Genomic DNA, 20,418 nt, shown 5'->3' on the forward strand with positions numbered 1-20,418 from the left:
GACGTTTTGTTTTTTTTTTTTTTGTTTATTATTTTTTGGGTATTACGCATTACAGTTATTTCATATACATAAGTACGTATGTATGTACATATATGAAATATGTGCAAGCGGGAAAATGAAACTAATTAGCGGCAAACAGCTGATTGCAAGCGCACAACCATTGAGTAAAATCAGCTGTGCTAACAGCTGTTAAAACGTCGCTGGCAGCGCTGTTAGCGCGCTGTTATTGTTATACTATGTATGTGTACATAGTTTGTACGTGTGTGTGCTATATACTTTGCATTCCAGGAAACGTTTGAACTGCGCATGTTGCCAAAAGTTGTATGTACCATCATGCATTTGCCACGCCTCCACCTATTGTGTAGGTATAACAATTGTCCTGGGCTGTTGGCCTGCCTATATACACACTATATGTACATATGTATATACTATATCGATCGATTTGGCCCGACCATGGTCTGGGACAAATTCCACGTCGTGTCGTGCTTGCCCTTTATTTTGTGTGTATTCATCGGCCAGAATTGTTGAGAGCTTCCTGGAAGCAACAATGCGGAAAAACCAGATACAGAAACTACGGACCCCGATTTTCCTCGAACTCCACTCCAAATGGGCGGCTGGGCTGGAGGGGTAGGAGAGGGGGGCGTGGGGACGTCAATCTATTACCGATTGCTGATAACGAGTCTCGACTGTACATTATTATTATTATAATTACTCACTGCGGGGTTTATCAACACAATTTATATGTATACTATATATATGCTATATACCTATGTATGTATGTATGTACAATCGGGGACCGTAATCATTACAAGTGTATTATACAAATTGCATGCTAATGATTACTTTTTAATTTCTTAAAGTAATTTGCTCAATATTAGTTTAATCATAATGAATTTCTATAATACACAAAGTTGCCTTATAAGGATATAATAATGCAGTATAAAACTTATATCAGTTTTGTATTGAGTAAACTCATATTAATCACATTAATCGCTTTAACTTTGTCACTCTGAAATAATCTTTTTTTGTCTGTAGTATTAAAACTGTTTTAAGCAAGTAAGAAAGCTAAAGTCAAGTGTGCTCAACTGTGAGATACCTCTGATAAGTTTAAAATATACCGCAATAATACTAATAATATACCAATCTGAATAAAAGCAAAATAGTATTGATTATATACCAAACTAATATTACCATTATTATCAAATTGCTTAAACTTCATCATTATCATAAAAAAAAAAAATTTTTTGGATAGATTATTATGATATTCATTAACTTCTCCCGACGCCTATAAATTATTTTGAATCCCGACATCTATTATAGTTTCAAGATTGTTTTTCTATTTTGATGGAATCTTTTTTTCACTTTAGTATTGAAACCATATTAAAATATAGAAATTCTATTAATTATAAAAAATTAAATACTGCTAAAATAAAAAACTTATGTCGATGATTTGGATATTCATTAATTTCTCCTGAAGTCATTTCGGTTCCTAGCATCTATTATTTTGCTATATAGTTTGAAGATTTCACTTTAGTATTGAAATATACAAAATTGTATTATTTATAAAACAAAAAATGATATTATAATGCTAAAATTGATCAAATTCTGTGAAAGTAAAGTTTTGACATTGTTTTTGTTTGTTTTTTTTTTTATGGAATCAAATGTATTTTTAAACATCGTAATAATAATCATCGTAATTATCAACTGCATACAAAAATATACGCATTGTATATATATATATATGGTACATGTATATATAGTATTACTAAATCTATAATATATATATATGTGTGTGTGGGTGTGTAAAGTTAGTTTAAAGTTTAAACATTGAGAGGCGCGCATATTGACGATAGTATGACAACTGCTGTTATACAGTATAACAGTCAAGCTAAGCAAGTGTCATTTCAGTTTTTTTCTTAATAATTTCTTTACTACGTGTAAATCAGTTGATTAGTCGAGTGGGCGTGGCGGGGGCGGTGTAAGCGTTTACAGTTAAGTATAACAGATTTTTAACATAAGTGTGCTAGTGTATAACAGGTAGCATTTGCCAGCTGTATAACACTTTTTCATTTAATTGCATCGTTTTTTTTTTTATGCGTAGTACAGTTATAAGCTGTTATACGCATTGAAGTTAGACTTGCGTTTCTCAATACCATTTGAGCTATATATAAACACATATATATATATATACATATAATTATATCTATATCGAAGTAGATTGCGCAACATTTTTGTTTTTTTGTTATACATTATTAGGAGGGCGTGTTATACTGTTATACATTGTTTTTTTTGTTTTGTTCTTCGTATAATAAATTAGATTTAAGCACTAACATGGAATATAGAATGTATATAAAAAAATAATTGTTATATTTTGTTGCTGTTCGTCGTCGTCGTCTCGTTTTTCTTCCTCTTCTTCTTCTTTCCCCCACCTAACACAGACAGTTCGCATACTGTCTCTTTCGCTCGCATTGGTGGGCATGGCACAAGGTTTAACTATATTCTTCTTTTCCTTTCTCCTGTTTCGTATTCGCATTTATTTTGTTTCTTTTTTGTCAGTTTCTTAAGTGTTAGTTGAGCTGTGGCTTTTGTTCGGCAAACTGTTATACCCTGTAAACTTACGATGCTATCGAATCTATCGTTCTTTATACAATCTTTTCTTCTTTTTTTTTGTAAATATTGCAACTTCATATTACAGGCACTTAACCTTCGTGTATCTCGACTACAAGTAATATTAATTAAGAGTGTGTTTGTGTGTATAAAAAAAGTGTGTGTGTGCTGTATAACAGTGGATAAAATTGAGCATTACTGTTATATGGACGCTGCGCTGTGACCAACTTTTCTTCTCTTTGTTATTAAAGCTTCGATTTCGGTTTTGTTTTGTGTAATTTATATTATTATTATATTTTTTTTAGTTTAGGGCAAGTTTCGTAACAACTTTTGCTGCGCTGGCCACAGCGTCGCTTCCCTCTCTGTCTCCTCTCTCTCTATCTCTTTCTCTTCTACTTCTACTTTCGAACAGTTATTGTCTACAACTGTCGTCGCTTTTCGCTTCGTTTTCTGTTCGTTGAGTTTTGTTTTTCTTTTTTCGTTTGGCTTTTTTTTGTTGTTCGCGGAATGTATTGGAATGCGGTTGGTGTGTGTGTGTGTGTGTATGTGTGTGTGTATAACAGTGGTGGAATATGAGTTTCTACTCGGGTTTTTTATTGCTGCCGTTTCAAACGTTTCTCTCTCTATCTCGCGTATAACAGTTAACAACGCGTATTAAAATGCGTTCGCACTGGCGGCGGCGGTGGCGCTCTTCTTCTTCTCTCTCCACCTCCCGTACTCCCCGCCGTCGTCGTCGCTGATGCGCCTCCGGCCCTTCCATTGAGCGCTGCTGCCGCAGCCGCTGCCTGCTGCTTCTGGTCGCTGAGACGCGCGCCCAGTCGATGCACCTTCTCCGGACTGAGGATGCTCAGTCTGCTGCTCTTGCCGCCTTGCGACGCTGCCTGTTGATGTTGCTGTTGCTGGTATGCAGCGGACACTGTGGAAGACCAGAAAGAGAGTGTTATAACTGTTATACAGTAGTATGTTTAAGGAGGTCCGAATATTTGAACAATTTTACTAGTGATATAGTAGGGAAACATTGTGGAAGCGCAGTGCTATAACTGTTATACTGTGGTATCTTCAAGATCGGTTAAATATGAGACGAATTGGATTGTTGTTACTTTTATATAGTGTTATTAATGTTAAGATCCTATAATTATCAAATGCATTTTTGATACACTGGAAGCATTATAACTGTTATACACATGTTTAAGGAGGTCGGAGAAACATGAGACGAATTTGTTATAACTGTTATACAGTTTATAGAGGCTATGAACAGTTATACACAGCATATTAGTTAGCTTGTGAAATAAATTTGGGTTACATAAATTGAAAAAAAAGCTACAAATTGCTGGTAAACTGTTACACAATTTGTTCAACAACGAATTCTGCAAGTTCTTCTAACGACAAAGATTGTTATACATATTATATTGTAATTTGGTACAACTGTTATACAGTTTGAATTGCATAGAGAACAAATTGCGCTGGCCAACTGTTATACAGTTTGCTCAACAATGAATACTGTTAGCTCTAACGACAAAAGAAACTTTTGTATACATACTATAATTTTGAATGGTTTTTGCAGATTGAGTTGTATAAATAGGTAGTAAATTGAAGAAAGCAATAAAACAGTTTGATTAACAACGAATTCTGTAACTTGTTTAAGCTGTACACTAACACAACAGTATAACAGTTGCCGAGTAATTGATTTTGTTCAATGTTACACTAAGTTGTCCGATATTCTTAGAAATGAAATGCTCTTCCTAATATCAAGCATGAAAACTAAAAACTAAATTGAAATTGAGGGAATCAGTCGCTCATCACTCTCTTCAGTTAAGCTACCTTACATATAGTTCATTAAATCTATTCTCCGATTTTACAGAGATAGAGATAAATAGGGATAAAATTGAAGAAAGCAACATACATTCAGTTTGTTAAGCAATAAATTCTGCAACTTGTTTAAGCTGTAAAATTACAGAACAGTATAACCGTTGCCTATAAGTTGATTTTGTTAAATGTTATACAAAGTTCCCTTTAAAATATTCTTAATTAAAATAATCTTGCTTATATCAAGCATAAAAACTAAAAAACTAAATTTAAATTGAGGGAATCCTTCAATCATTACTAAGCTAGCTTAAATATAGTTCTATAAATCTATTCTTTTACCATTGTTGTGCTGACGCTGCGCTGTGGCGGCCGTGTGCCTTTGAGCCAGATGCTTGCTGGGCGATCCAGGTCTGGCGCGTGTTGGCGAGAGGCCAACGACGTTGTGGCTGTGATTGTTGCTGCCGGAGTTGTTGCTGTTGCCCATTGGTGGCTTCAGAGGCTTCGCTTTGCCAGCCCCCGATTGCAGTCGACTGTTGGCTGTGGATCGCTGGACGCCGCTGCTGCTGCAGTTGGACAAAGGCAGCGTTAGCTTGTGCTTTTTGGGCAGGTACTCGGAGCAGGTGGAAGGAGCAGCAGCTGGAGTTGGAGCAACTGACGCTGGGGCATGCAACTCGGCGGTGCAAGTGACAAGCGTTGCTTTGCTGCGTTTCGGAGCCGTCGTCGACGTCGACGTTGTTGTTGTCGTTGTTGATTGCTTTGCGGTTGCCGCCAGATGTTCGAGGGATTCGGACTGAGGCAGCTGTGGCAAAGCAGCCGGCAACTGGCGACGTCCAAAGATGGGCGTCTGATTGATGCGACGCAGCGGAGGCGGCGTTGAAGTGTTGTTGTTGTTGCCGTTGCCATTTAGGGACGCTTCGTGCTCGAGACGTTGAAACATTTTGAGGGCCACCGGCGGCGTTTTGAAAAAGTTGCGCATCGAGTGCTGCGCTTGACTGAAATTCCGACGATTCGCCTCCTCGAGATGCTCGAATTTGCTGCGACACTGATGTAACCTCGTGCGCATATCCTCAAAGGCCAAACGATGCTCGAGGGGAGGCGGCGGCGGCGTTGGAGGAGGAGGAGGCGTCTCCATCGTCGTCGTCGTGGCGTTCACTTCGTGATAGTTTAAGCTCGTATCACAACTCGAGTCCACATCCGAATAGTTGTTCAAATCACGCACATCGTTCAGCTGCAACTCACCACCGGGTCGCAAATCAACCAGATAACCCTTCTCCCCAAAGGGTCGACATTTCTTTAGCGCCTGCTTCAGCGCCCGCTCCGTTGACGTTGTCTCCGGGGTCAAGCCTCGCAGTTGCTGCTGGGCGCCCAGAAATCGCTGACGACGACGCGCTCTCATGCTGTCTCTCAGTCGCTCGCCGCTCGGCGAGAAATCCTTGCCCAAATGCGGCGACTTTGGAATGTCCTGGGCCCGCATCACAACCTGTTGCTCCGCTGGTTGCTGCTCCACGTTCTCTTTTTCTTCAGCTGCCGCCTCCGTTGTCGTTGTCGCCTCTGCGGTTAGATTGTCAAGACTCCTTTGGGAGGTGGGCGACAATGCGTCCTCCGAACTGATGTAACTATCCTGAAAGTTCTCAATCTCGTGCAGAAGTCGCGCTGGCGGCGTTTGCTGTGCATCCAACAGACTGCGCAGCTGCTCCAGCCATATGTAGAGCGTCTCGAAGCAGGGTCGCATATCCGGATTCAGATCGCAGCACACGAACGCCACCTTGACGAACGCCTCGGGGCAATGGGCGCAGAACTTCTCCCGAAACTCCTGCTGATTGAGACTGAAGTCCGAGTTGCGCGGCATGTAATCCGGATCCGCTTCGACGCGACCAATGATCTAAAATGGGGAAAGCAAATTGATTAGTAAGAGATTTATAAGCCCTTTAAAGGAAGAAGGAAGTATTTGCTGGCAGGGAAATGTTTGCGAAAGAGGAAGTAAAAGAACAAGTAAAGAATTAGCCAGTGAAACGCTTGCGAAAGAGAGAGCAAAAGAATAAGATAAGAATTAACAGTGAAACAACAAAGCGAAAGAAGGAACAAAAAAATTATGAATATCGAAGAAGAACCAAGTAAAGATTTAGACAGTGAAACAATTGCGAAAGAGGCAGTAAAAGAGATTGTAAATATTGAAGGAGTAAGTGAAGAACTAGACAGTGGAACGTTGCGAAAGAGGGAGCAAAAGAGAGTAAAGAATTCTACAGTGAAACTTTTGCAAATGTGGCACTAACAAAAAGAGGAAGCAAAAGAAAGAAAGCGCAAAAGAGATTGCGAATATTGAAACAGCAATTGAAGAAAAATACAGTGAAAAGTTTGCGAAAGACGAAGCAAAAGAAAATGTGAATATCGAAGGAGTAAGTCAAGAAATAGACAGTAAAACATTTGCATAATGGCAAAAACAAAAAGAGGGAGTAAATCAGTCAATCGGAACTTAATGCCAGTAAAACGTTTATAAAAGCGTCACAAATCGAAACCTTCGTATGATTTCGCTGCTTTCATTGAATTATGAAGAAATAGGTCAACCAGTAAAACGTTTACGAAAGTGGCAATGTGAAGTAAGGAATTCGAGAAATTGATACAATAGAATATGATGGGCAATGTTGAAGTGAAGTATAAAGAAAATAGGCCAGCAAGTGAAACGTTCACGAAAGTGATAACTCACCTCGCAGAGCATGATGCCGAAGGAGAATACGTCCACCTTCTCGTCGTACTTGAGGCCCTTCATCATCTCGGGCGCCATCCAATAGGGATTCCCTACAACCGTGTATCTCTGCCTGCGCTGTCGACTCTTGCTGCGTCTCATCGTGCCGCTGGGCGACAAAGCGGCACTCGAATCGAATCCCGAACTGGCGGCTGGACTGTTACTGTTACTGGCATTGGCATTTGCCGTGGAAAGACGTGGCGCATCAACACTTCTCGCAAGACCAAAATCGGCGACGATTACCGAACGATCCTCGCGCACAAGACAATTCATCGAATTGAGATCACGATGGATGATGTTCATGGAATGCAAATAGCTCATGCCACAGGCGATGTCCCGAGCCAAACAGACGCGCTGTGGCCAACTCAACGACTGGGCGGGATCATGAATTAATTCCTTAAGGCAACCGCCAGCGACGTATTCGGTGACCATGTGAAGTTTCTTATCCTTGTAGAGGACCCCAATAAATTTGAGCACATGCCGATGATCGAGCAACCGCAACACGGCGACCTCTTTGATGAAATTCTTCTGCGCCTCTTCGTCGGCGCGATGCAGCTCCTTGAGGACCATCAGCTCGCCGGTCAAGCGATGCGTCACCTTGTACACTTTGCCAAAGAATCCTTCGCCCAGTTTCTCGCCCATCACGAGATCCGAGGCGCGAAAAATGCGCTGCGGCTTCTGGACAACGCGACAGCTTTGCGTCCGCGATAAATCATAAAGTTGCGGATGCGCCGAATGCTGTTGTGCCGTATGCTGTTCATCCAACAGCTTCGACAAACTCGAGCAGCGTTCTTTCTCTTTGAGGAGTTGTGGTTGCTGCTGCTGATGTTGTTGATGTTGTGATTGCTGCTGCTGCTGTTGTTGCAACGTTTGTTGCCGCATCTTGCGTGCCTTTGTGCCATTCGATTCAGCTGCCTTGTAAAGTCTCTCCCTACCACGTCCACCGACCTCAACACTTGATGCCGATGTGCTCAGCGGGAGAATCAAAGTGGAGGCGGAACTCGCGCGTTGAATGTCCGCCTGGCTGCAACTGCGACAAACTTGAACCGGATCGTGTTCGACAGTCAACTGGAGCATCTTCTCATTGCTCCGTATCAGTTTATCGATTTGTTCCACCGACGAGTTGCTCACCGGAGTTCCGTTCACCTCGAGTATCCGATCCCCAATGTGTAAATTTGTCAGATTCACATCGATCCTGTAAGCAAAAAAGAAGTGATTAATTCAACTGTTTACTTGGGAAATGGGGAGTTGAATTATTAACAGGATCGACTTGATGAGGATTAGTTTTTACCTATATGAAGCACAACAACGATCCGCCACCGAGGTTAGCAAGGAGAACGCGTATTTGCCCATGCGACCGTAAAATTTACATATTAAACTTCGATTTCGACAAAGAGAGCGAGACAGCGCGATTGCGTTTGCGAGTGAGTGAATGGGAGAAGCAGATAAAGAAAGAGAGAGAGAAAGAGGGTGAAGACACATGAAACCAGCACCAAAGTTAAATTGAATGCTTAAAACAAACTTAATACAATTATTAAGCAAAACTTATAAGCAAAAATATAAATTCTTCTTATATTTTATGTACACAAAGTTTAATAAGAATTATTCGTTGTTATTTTTATTCAAGAAAATTGCGAGAAAATATGATATCTATCATATATTTGAATTTCGCAATTTTGTTAAAGTAAATATAAATTACTTATAATTACTATGAATATTTCTTATTTAACTTTACATACATATTACAACAAATTAGTTAGTTTATAAATACTGTCAATTGGTTCAACTTCAGCAGATAAATACTGAATTTGTGAGGTGTTTGTATTTAGTGATAGTTATATATACCTATTAGTTAGTATATAGTATATATAGTTAGTATATAATTAATAAAATACTAAAGCAAATTAGTCAATCGTTTAAACTTCAGCCTCAGAATAATGAATTTTTATGGTGTTAGTATTTAGTGATAGTCGTATATGTATACTTATTTGATAGTATATATATTAAGTATATACCTATTAGTTAGTATATAAATACTGAATCAAACAAATTAGTCAATCGTTTAAGCTTTAACATTTGAATACAGAATTTGTATAGGTGTTGGTATTTAGTGGAAAGTCTAAGTAAATGAAAATGTTGATAAATACGATCCACTGTTGAACTCAAGATATCAATTATATACTTCTTAGTTAGTATATATAGTTGACATGTACCATTCAGTTAGTATATAAATGGTAAATCAGAATCAAATTAGTCAATTTGATAAACTTTATGATGCGAGCTATTTAGTATTAGATAGGAAAGGTTTTTGTACACGAAAATACTGATAAGTTTAAGGTAATTAATACCACTTAGTATTTAGTTTTAGTACACGAAAATACTGACAAGTTCGGAAATACGATCCACAGTGGAATTTAAGATACCTCTTAGTATTAAACAATAAGTTATTATATAAATACTGAATCAGAATCAAATAAGTCAATTGTTTAAACTGAATTTGTATGGTAATTAGTACCACTTAGTATTTAGTTTTAGTACACGATAATACTGACAAGGAAATACGATCCACAGTGGAGGCGTAAAATACCAATTAAGTTTTAGTAGTGAATCAGTGGGACAAATTAATTGCAATTAGTCAATTAGTGGGTCGCATTCTTGAAGCGTGGAGTGAGCAAAGAACAAGAGGGGATCTATGTGGAAGACTTACTCGGTTATCCGGACCGTGGGACAACCGTCATCGAGGGCGCCGCCATCCACACGCAGACCGGGCGTGGCATCCTTGGGAATCTCGACGAGCCGAATGGAATGCATCGGCTTGCCGGCTTTTGTGATCCGTGGCCTCGCATCGATGGGGAGACGACTCTTTTTGCCATAGCATTGGCCGCAATACAATTTGGAGCGTTCGACCAGCGCATAGGATTCGCCCTCGCCGATGAATGAACCGCAGGCGGCGCAACAGAAGCATTCCGGATGGAATTTATGCTCGCCGGCAACCATCACGGGTCCCGTTATGACGGCCATGCACTGCTGACAGGCATCGCCGAAGCGTGCATAATAATCGTCACGGCAATAGAGCAAATTCTCACGCTCAAAATACCAATTGTGGAGATGGGAATCGCAGACGGAGCAGCGAAAACAATCGCAATGCCATTGTTGGCCAAGTGCCATCACTATCGGTTCATCGTTGTGTTTTTTCGACGACGTCGACGGCGACGTCAGCAGCGGGCAGAGGCAGCTGGCGCAGGTTGGCAGCACGCTGCCACTGACGACGCTGCCGCCTCGCTGCTGCTGTTTCAATTCTTTTTGTTGCTGCATCTATATGTGTGTGTGTTTGTGTTTCTGTCGCTTTCGGTTGGCTAAGAGAGCAGATCGAAAAGAGAGCGAGAGAGAGAACGCTTAGTCGTTGTTGTTGCTGCTGCATCTGAGAGAGTTGCTGACGATCTGGCAAGCCTTTGTTTGGTGAACCGGTTTTCAAATCGAAATGGAACTACTACAAAATACAACAAAAAAAAAATACAACAAATCGCAAGTCAAACTACTTTATTGCCAATGTCTAATTGAAGAATGATGTCAGAGCCGGCATTACATGCACTTTAAATATATACAAGTATGTATATATATTTTTTTTAGTAATTTGCATTCTTCGATCATTTTGCGAACTAGTTCGGCTTGTTGAACTGCACTGCTCAGCACTGCGGGAATTTGTGAAGATGATGGTGTTGGAGCGAAAGAGAGAAGGATGGTTGGATGGATGGAGGGGGTAGTGGAGACTATTGTTATTGGCAGCATTGACCCTGAGAAATGGAGTGACGACAACTTGACTTAACTCCTGCTGCATAAAAACAAATGACTCGCCAATGCTGTCGTTGTTGTTGTTGTTATTACTGTTGTTAATAACGTTTAATATTAACCAGCTGACGCAGCGCCGTTCATTTTCCTTACGTCGTACCTACTATGTGCACATTGTCACCTTAACACTAGTTACAGCAATAACAAAAAAATGTACACACACACACACACAGACACGCGCGCGTGAAATGACGAATGCACACACAGACAGACAAACAAACAGACACAAGCACATAACACAAAAAAAAAAAAAGTTGCTGTTGATTAAAATTCGTGTGTGGGGGAACGGGAACAACAACGAAACGGCAAAACGGCAACGACATCAGCATTAACAAATAGCAAGCTTGTGCTATTATTATTATTATTGTTGTTTTTATTGGTGTTGTTGTTGCATTCTTACTAATAGTTGTTGCTGTCCAAAACCGTACTCACACACACACACACGCAGGTACACGAACGCGCTCAAACTCAAACTTACACACACACACTTACATAATTTATCTCGTATTTTGATGCTGTTTTCGTTGTTGTTGTTGTTGCTGTTGCTGGTGTTGATGATGTTTAACGCACATTGCGAATTTTCGTCGCGTTTACGTTTTCGTTTTCGTCCTCAAACCATTTTACCACAGCCGGTCGCACGTTTGCTGGTCACTTCAATTACACTACTGCACACACAAGTCGAACACAAAAAAAAAACAAATGCATTTGTTTAAAAAAAAAACCAAAATGAGACTAGCGTTGTAGCGAACAGTGTGACCGTTGCGCCTAAAACGTTAAAATGCTCCAAGCGCCACACAGCTCCAAATATCGGCATATCGATAAACACCAAGTGCAAAGGGAAGACCAAAGTTATCGCTGCAAAGTGAGCGCGCGAATTTTGAATTACAAAAGAAACGCAAACAAATTGTGTACATAAATCAACACAAGTATTCTCATTTATTAAACATCAACTAATTCGCTTCCATTTGCCTAATTTGCATTACAATTTCCACTTAGCAATCAAAAAAATAAAATAAAAATAGTTTGTAAAAATAAATAAAAAATTATGTACAGGGAATTCATATGTATTTTCGTCACATTGCTCTAAACTCTGTTGTTTTTTTTTAACCTTGCGGCAGCGTAGTTGTTGTTGTTGTTGTCGTCGTCGTTGCTGGCGGCGTTGTTGTTGTTTTTGTCGACGGCGTTGCAGTCGCAGTCACCGTCGTGGCAGTTGACAACACCTCTTCGGCCGCCTGCACTTGATCCTGGATCTCGCGTCGCTCCTGCTGACGCACTAGCTCAAAGTACAGGCCACGCTTGGCCATAAGCTCGTCATGCTTGCCGGTCTAAGAGGGAAAGAAATCAGAAATTAGTTAAGGGAGTCATATGAGACAGAAATTTGATAGCTATAGATTTCATTGTCTCGGATATCGAGGCGGATAAATTTGAATCCTTACCTCGACGACGCGTCCTTGATCGAGGACGACAATCAGATCGGCATTGCGGATGGTGGACAGTCGATGGGCAATCACCAATGTGGTGCGATTCTGCACGGCAGTGTCGAGGGCCTTTTGCACCTCCGCCTCGCTGGTGGCGTCCAACGCACTCGTCGCCTCATCGAGGATCAGCACACGCGGATTCTTCACCAGCGCCCGAGCGATCGCAATGCGCTGTCGCTGCCCCCCGCTCAGCTGTGTGCCCCGCTCACCCACATTGGTGTCATAGCCATCGGGCAGGGCGGTCACAAAGTCATGCGATTGCGCCAACTTCGAGGCGGCGTAAACATCGTCGGGACTCGCCGTCGGTTTGCCATAGCGCACATTCTCCAGTATGCTGGTGCCAAACAGCACCGGCTGCTGTTCAATGAAACCGAGCACGTTGGCGCGCAGCCAATACGGCGAGATGTCGGCGAGCTTGTAGCCATCGATCTTGATGTTGCCCGCGGTGGGTTCGTAAAAGCGTTCCAGCAGCGCAGCTATCGTTGATTTCCCTGATCCGCTGGCGCCGACCAAAGCCACCGTTTGTCCCGGTCGCAGCGTCAAGCTGAAGTCCTTCAGCACGAGCTAAAAGAAATAGGGGAGAGGGAATCAGTATTAATGATTAATATTCAAGAAGGCAGAAGGGTATTATAATTTAGCGCATCGAGTAGCTTTAACTGACAATTTGGTATATTTTCCGCTATCAATAGGATAGATAGTATAGTATATATAGTACTATATCATTATACCAAATATAGCCATTGGTATATTTCTTAAAATTTTGTTTGGTATGTTAATGAAGTATATTTTAAAACTAATACATCATTCAGTATTTTGGTGGTATAATAATTCAGTATATTTTAAAAATTATTATCTCACTGTTTTTCTATGATTCAAAATGGATAGCGGGTATCTTACAGTCGAGCATAGCTTTCTTACTTGTTAATAGGTGATAAAAGAAACTTTTAGAAGAAATATCCGCTACCCATTTCCAATGAAAGCAAAATAGTGCGGTATTATTCTTAAAATATAGTAGATTGCTATATATACCAAATAAATACCAAAATATACAAAAGGCTTTGAAAGTCATTGAAGACATATAAAATGAGAATTCGAATTGAAATTTAAGCAGAATACATCTTTAAAGCCAAAATCTATGTGCGAATTCCCTAATTCACTTTTGTTGGGAAGTTTACTTTATATGAAAGGTTTACAAACTTATCCATGTCGTTGAAAAGAGAATTCGAATTTACATTTTAGATGAATACTTCTTTAAAAAACTCCTTTCTGATAATTTTTTCCTTCCCTTTTTTTAAGGGAGTTTACTTTCAATGAAAGGTTTACAAATTTATCCCTGTCCTATAAAGCTATTCAATACATAAAAAGAGAATTCAAATTTAAAGCAATTCAACATAAAAAAATAATTCGAATTTACATTTTAGAAGAATACTTCTTTAAAACAAAAATCTACGTAAGAATTTCTTTCCCTTCCATTTTTAGGGGGTTTACTTTATATGAAAGGTTTACAAACTTATCCATGTCGTTGAAAAGAGAATTCGAATTTACATTTTAGATGAATACTTCTTTAAAAAACTCCTTTGTGATAATTCCTTTCCCTTCCCTTATTTTAAGGGGGTTTATTTTCAATGAAAGGTTTACAAACTTATCCCTGTCGCTGTTACTTCAAGTGGGCTTATATGGAGCCGCAACCCAACTGATTAGATAAACGCAATCGCGATCAAACTACGCAGACTTGTCGATAGTGAAGGACACAGAGAATCGTTAATCAGAGTGGAAGAAGGAAAACTCACCTGCTCTGGTCGCATCGGGTAGGCAAACGAGACGTTCTCGAAGCGTATTTCGCCATGGAGTCGCTCCGGGGGTATGACATAGCCACGGAGTAGCTCCACCTTCGGTTGCATGGCGAGGAACTCAAAGACGCGACTCCCGGCGCTCATGCCACGAATCATGGTGCCCAACAACACCGATCCCTGGGCCAAGGAGCGTTGAACGCCCTGCGAGGCGACGAGGAATGCCATTAGGGCGCCCGGCGTGAGGCTCTCGGTGGACATGAGGTGGCCGCCCATGAAGAGCGTGGAGAGCACCAGTGTGTTGAGGAAAAAGTTGGTCAGACCCTGAAAGATGGCAATGCCATGGCCCAGCTCCTGGGCCAATCGTGCCGCCTCGTTCGTCTCCTGCTCGAACAGCTGCAGCTCCCGATATTCGCAGGCGCTGCTGCGCACGGTGCGAATGTTGGACAGCGCCTCCTCGCAAACTCCCGTGGCGCGTTCCGCCTAGAAGTGAAGAAGTTTAGCGGACAGTTGGTATCCATATCTAAGGCTTGACTCACCTGCGCTTGGGAGTTTTTGCTTAGGGTTCGCAGCTTTTTGCCCAGGTACGTCATGAACATGACGACGCAAGGAACGCCGGCCAACGCAATCGCCGCCATGTGGGGCGAGATCATGAAGAGCGAGATGCTGCCACCGATCAGTTGTGCTGCGCTGCGCAATCCGTGCGCCACGAATTGCTTGAATGAGGTCTTGAAGTCCTGCACATCCGCTGTGAGGCGATTCACGAGTTCACCGGTGCGATTCTCGTCGAAGAACGAAATGTCCTGGAGCACGATCTGCTTGAAGAGATCCTGTCGCATCTTCGCCGCCATCTGTTCGCCAATGCGACTCAGCAGATAGATGTACACAAAGGTGAAGCCCGATTGCAGCATGTATAAACTGAGCAGATTGCTTGCCGGCTTGCTCACGTCCTTCACAAACGAGTTGTGAATGGGGTCCATCACATAGGTGTTGGCATACCGGGCCAGCGTGTTGACCAGATCCCCCAGCAGATTGGGTATGCGTATGTTGATGAACGCCACGATCAGCGCCGCCTGCAAGTGGAAAAACGCAAATTAGAAAAGCTGTGCAGTATATAGAACGATTTTAGTTTGAGGTGGATAACTATCGATAACATTATCAGTACTATCACTGAGACGCAATCGATAGTTACTCGATGACAGAGTATGAAAGTGCTTAGCTTTCTTTCTATGGATAACATTTGAGGTGGAGAACTATCGATGGCGAGTCAAAGAAGTACCGATAGTGCAATCGATAGTACGTACTATCGACGTGCGAAGTAGCTTGCTTCTTATACAATCTATGGCTAACATTTAATTCTTGCCACTAACTGAGAGTACCCTGAAAGTTATATTTTAGCTTTCCCAATAAATAAGGTTACCCCACTTCAGCCCAAAAAGTGTTGGGTATCAAAGTGAACTAACTGCCTAAACTAACTCATGTCTTTCGCATACATTTCCTCTTTTGACACTAACACAGTCAACCCCATTCTACCTTGAAATGTACCGGGTAGATTAGTTATTCCCTTCTTTTTTTTATTATTGAAAACTGAGAAAAGACCACTGGTTGGAGGGTATCAAATTAGGCTAACTATTCATTGAAATACTTGAATATAGTTCTCCTTTTCCACTAACCAATAATACTCCCAACTACCCCAAAAAGTACCGGGTATTTAGTACAATAACTACTTCGATCTTTGACGCTTTATCTTACTCCACCTTAATGCATCTCTTTTCAAAGAGAACCTCATACTTTTCCCTTCTTCTGCTGCCTACTAAACTTTTCCTTTATTACTAGCCGTGTATACCCTACTCGCAAGTCCTCAGATCACCCAGGTATACACTCCAAAAGAGTATCCAGTATTTAGTACACTAACTACTCCGATCTTCTTATACCTTAAGATCTACTTCTTTTCAAAGAGAACCTCACACTCTTTCTTTATTGTGCTTCCTGCTGCACTTCTCTTTTCCCACTAGTCTGGTATACCCCACTCGCATCTCCTTAAACCTCCCGGGTATACACTTCCAAAGAGTGCCGGGTATCTAACACACAAACTTCGCCTAACTTCGATCCTATTGTATTCTACCTTAAGATCTATCTCTTATCAAAGATAACCTCATGCCCTTCCTCTTTTCTGCTGCCTACTAAACTTCTCCTCTATCACTAGACGTGTATACCCCACTCGCATCTCTTTAAACCACCCGGGTATCCACTTCCAAAGAGTGCCGGGTATCTAATAATCACTAACAACTTCCATCTTCCTGCTACACTTCTCTTTTCTTACTAGCTGGAATAGCCCACACGTATATTCTCAAGCCTCCCGGGTATCCACTTCCAAAGAGTGTACACTAACAACTTCCATCTCCGTCCCTTTCACATTCTACCTTAAGATCTATCTCTTATCAAAGAGGACCTCACGCTCTTCCTTTCTTCTGCTGCCTACTAAACTTCTCCTTTCCGACAAGCCTGGTATACCCCTCTAGCATCTCCTCAAACCTCCCGGGTATCCACTCACACAGATGGCACCAATCAGCTCCCAGGTGTGTGGCTCCAAATAGGACCAGAAGCGTCGCCAGTCGAAGTGCTGTTCCTCCTGCTGCAGCGTATGCTGAATGACGCCCGCGAGGCGATTTCCCCCCGAGCCCGCTGCTGCCTCGCAGTGTGCTGTCGCCCACCAGCTGCGCACGGCCACGCCCCCGGCGAGAGTGGCGCCTCCTAGGAGCAGGGCGCGCGTCGTTTGCAATGCGCGCGCTGCACTCGACGGCGGCGTCGCAGTCGACGGCGCTGCCTTGGGTCGCAGCAGCGTGTGTTGATGCTGTCGCAAGAGGCGATTGGCGTTCTGCAGGCGGCGGCTAAAAACAAAGAGAAATAAAAACAATTCAATGAAAACCTTAAGTGAAAACCGTTTGATGACATAATCGTTTACTACAATTTAAAAGTTTAGAAGTGCGATGGACGGATTGAGGGGGCGAGGGGAAAACCTTTATCGCTTTGGTCGGCGACGCCGACGCGACGCTCTTCGAGGCCATGTGTAGATTTGGGAGAGATTGCTAATGGTAAGAAGGTGGATGGAGGGAGGGGGTCTGCTAGTTACCTGAGCAAGTCGCTGCGACTGCAGTTGGCGAGTAGTAGGCGCAGCATCTTCTGGCTTCCGTTATGTGTGTGTCGCTGTGTCGCACACACTTGACTTACAACAAAAAATATTAACAAAAAAAAGATACGCGAGCGCTAAAGCATTAAACTAAGTTGTTGGGTTAACCTTAACAATAATAATAACACACACTAACTTACACACTAACGCACACACACGCGCGCTCTCGCGCTCACACACACACACGCACGCACACACAACACACGTACGTTCACACACGTTCAGCCGCCTGGCGATGCGCACGTGCCGATAGTTTCACTGCCAAACAAATATACCAACTAATAGTGTGCAGTGTGGCCAGCACACAGGTGTTATGTGTTGTTGTTTGTGTGTTTGTAGGCAAGTGTATTTTTTTTTGTTTTTTTTTTTGGAAAATGTTTAACGTTGTTTTGTGCTGACATTTTTGAATAGTAATAAAATTTTACTAATATTAGCTGTTACACAAAATGTTTACAACTTGTGTGAATTGCTCTCATCGTTCTTAGTTGTTATCGATAAATTGTTCGTTATCGACGTTTCAGCATTCAAAATAAATATGTATGCAATAAAATGTTTACGCACAATTTCGTATTTATTGAAATAAAAAATAGCAAATTCAACTTTAATCAGTGTCCATGCCCGAGCTGTCATCATCGTCATCGTCATCATCATCATCGGAGCAGTCTTCATCGGAGCTGCTGCTTTCGCTGTCATCGATCCAATCGTGCGCCTTCTGCTTGCTGCTGATGATCACCTTCCATTGCTCCAATTTGTGCAGATCCAGCGAGTAGAAATCATTAAGCGTATGCTGCTTCTCATCCTCCTCGTACAGACCGCCAAACAAATACAAATTGCCCTTGCACACACAGAGTCCAGGATTCATACGAGGTGCTGGAGCATCTGTGCGTCTCGCATTGGGAAACAGACTCGGTATGCTTGAGACATAGGGCGTCGATGCTTGACTGGCTCCAGGTCCGCCAACTGTCACCGTAAATATGCCATCTGTTGTGGTCGTAACGCTCTTTGCCGGCTCCGCCGCATTGTCATTGTCCATTTCCACATCATTCAACTGCTTCTTGGAACTTGGTTTTGCCTTCGGAGTGACGTCGAGCAGTCGCCAGGACTGTGAGCTTAAATCGAAGGCCAGCAGCTCCTCGCCAAACTGGCCCAGCACATTCTCATCGTCCTCGTTGACGTCCATGACACCGCCAAAGCAATAAGCTTTGCCATTGGGCGCCACAGTGCATCCGACGCTATTTCTGGGCTTGGGTCGATATCCGCCAGCCTTCACCGTGTTCCACTTGTACTTATCCCCGCCAGATTCTGCAAAAGTAACATAAATTAAAGTTATTAACTAAACAAGCATACAACTATCTGTCTTACTGTCCAGCTCCAGGGAGAACATATCGGTATGTGTTATGCCACGATCCAGATCCTTTTTCATCGATGTGCGCGCATATCCGCCCCACACATAGATCTTCCCATCAGAGGATGCTGCCATGCAGCAGCCGGAACGCACAGCTGGAGCCACAGCGCCAACAATTTGTATTGGGAGCCATTGATACGTCTCCAGGGAGAAGCAATGCACATCGTTGTAGTAGTGATATGATTGATTGTTGTCATGAAAGCCACCAAAGATGAACAGACGCTTCTTGGCAGCCACCATGCGATGTCCACTTCGGGCACTTGGTCCATTTGGTGCTGCGATTTTGGTCCATTGACGCGACTTCAGGCTGAGTGTCCACAGATCCTTGTAGTGATAGAACTGCAACTGTGAGGGACTCGCGTGTTCACCGCCAAACAACTGCAAAAATAAACATTGATTTGTTTTATTTATCGATATTATCGATAATTTGAAGTCCTGGGCACTAAACAAACTATCGAAAGACTGCAAATCTATCGCACAATATTCTAATTGGACAATCCAAGCAACGCAACAAACAATAGAGTGCTTTAATGTTTAATATTTGTTATTATTCAACCTACTAGTTATAACAGATGAAGAAGCATCGCTGAATTAAAATGTGTGAAGCTGTTTAAAGTGAAGCGTATTATTTATACGCGTTTTAAAACTATGCAAAATACCAAAATACCGTATGAAGTGTAACCATGTGGCATAGAAATTTCTGTAATTTGGTATATTTTGAAAATGGTCGCAATGGTCGCGACACAGGTGTTAAAACAGCTTTCATCATTTTTGTTAAAATAAAAAGTAGGAAGTCATATAAACATTAATTCATTAGTGGAAATGGGTGCAAAAAGCATCAATACTTTCATTGTGTTATTAAAGTTTCTCAGCACTGTCACTACCTAGAAACTATATAAATCGCAAATTGTTCTTAAGAGCAATTATCTTTCTTACCCACAATTGACCGCCATCGGTGGCAACAGCAACCATTTGATGGCCACTGCGTGGCGTAGGTCCTGATGGTGATTTCAGCTGTTTCCACTCGTTACGTGCTATATTATAGATGTAGAGATCGTTGAACACGCTGACTTTAGCGCCATTGTAAAGTTCGCCACCAAACATAATCAGTTCCTCTTTTTCGGGATGCGCCACAAGTGAGAAATTGGCACGTGGCGTTGGGGGAGCGCATATTTCCTCGGTTATAGCCTTAATGCGTCCCTCTTCAGCCTCCAGAGTCTTTACAATATCCGCTATATCAGACTGTAATTTGTCAAAAACCATATTGTTTACATTTCCATGCATTACAATTTCATTGTCTTACTTCACCAAGCTTTTCCAGCATTTTCTTTTGTTTGGCCGCCAGTTTTTTGTCGGTTTTCATTGCTGTCTTCTCGGCGCCTTTGCCTTTTTTCTTATTTTTATCCTTTTTGCCCATTTTCAATTAGGTAAATACAAAGCAAGTTGAGTTTATTTACAATTGTTTTCAAAGGCCGAAAGCACGTTTTAGTGTGACCATTAACTTTGTGGTATACCGATAACAGTTGAGAGCGCTGTTAATTTTAACAGCT

The 20,418-nt window shown here is 41.9% G+C and overlaps 3 protein-coding genes across 5 annotated transcripts; all 3 read right to left on the reverse strand.

The window, feature by feature from the left end:
* Window positions 1-1,908: 1,908 nt before the first annotated feature.
* On the reverse strand, window positions 1,909-11,739 carry LOC117563623 (LIM domain kinase 1). 3 transcript variants are annotated; one of them, XM_034242065.2, is made up of 6 exons: window positions 11,498-11,739; window positions 9,864-10,512; window positions 8,448-8,534; window positions 7,118-8,351; window positions 4,753-6,295; window positions 1,909-3,523 (listed from the first exon to the last, which is right to left on the reverse strand). In XM_034242065.2, exons 2-6 carry the CDS (start codon window positions 10,469-10,471, stop codon window positions 3,249-3,251), a joined length of 3,747 nt encoding a protein of 1,248 aa, XP_034097956.1. In that variant the 5' UTR covers window positions 10,472-10,512; window positions 11,498-11,739; the 3' UTR covers window positions 1,909-3,248. The 3 variants fall into 3 exon arrangements, with proteins under 3 accessions (XP_034097956.1, XP_034098125.1, XP_034098215.1); XM_034242234.2 differs by lacking the exon at window positions 8,448-8,534 and having other exon boundaries at window positions 11,498-11,738; XM_034242324.2 differs by lacking the exons at window positions 8,448-8,534; window positions 9,864-10,512 and having other exon boundaries at window positions 11,498-11,737.
* A 170-nt stretch (window positions 11,740-11,909) lies between these two features.
* Window positions 11,910-17,585, reverse strand: LOC117563859 (mitochondrial potassium channel ATP-binding subunit). The gene is made up of 6 exons (XM_034242436.2): window positions 17,407-17,585; window positions 16,828-17,164; window positions 14,813-15,346; window positions 14,274-14,756; window positions 12,442-13,047; window positions 11,910-12,330 (listed from the first exon to the last, which is right to left on the reverse strand). The coding sequence occupies exons 1-6, from the start codon at window positions 17,451-17,453 to the stop codon at window positions 12,109-12,111; spliced, it is 2,229 nt and encodes a 742-aa protein (XP_034098327.1). The 5' UTR covers window positions 17,454-17,585; the 3' UTR covers window positions 11,910-12,108.
* Window positions 17,586-17,838: 253 nt separating this feature from the next.
* LOC117577982 (kelch domain-containing protein 4) lies at window positions 17,839-20,382 on the reverse strand. The gene is made up of 4 exons (XM_034263078.2): window positions 20,172-20,382; window positions 19,805-20,110; window positions 18,826-19,246; window positions 17,839-18,765 (listed from the first exon to the last, which is right to left on the reverse strand). The coding sequence occupies exons 1-4, from the start codon at window positions 20,283-20,285 to the stop codon at window positions 18,065-18,067; spliced, it is 1,542 nt and encodes a 513-aa protein (XP_034118969.1). The 5' UTR covers window positions 20,286-20,382; the 3' UTR covers window positions 17,839-18,064.
* Window positions 20,383-20,418: the final 36 nt, after the last annotated feature.

The sequence above is a fragment of the Drosophila albomicans genome, chromosome X, assembly GCF_009650485.2.
Source record: "Drosophila albomicans strain 15112-1751.03 chromosome X, ASM965048v2, whole genome shotgun sequence".
Lineage (NCBI taxonomy): Eukaryota > Metazoa > Arthropoda > Insecta > Diptera > Drosophilidae > Drosophila > Drosophila albomicans.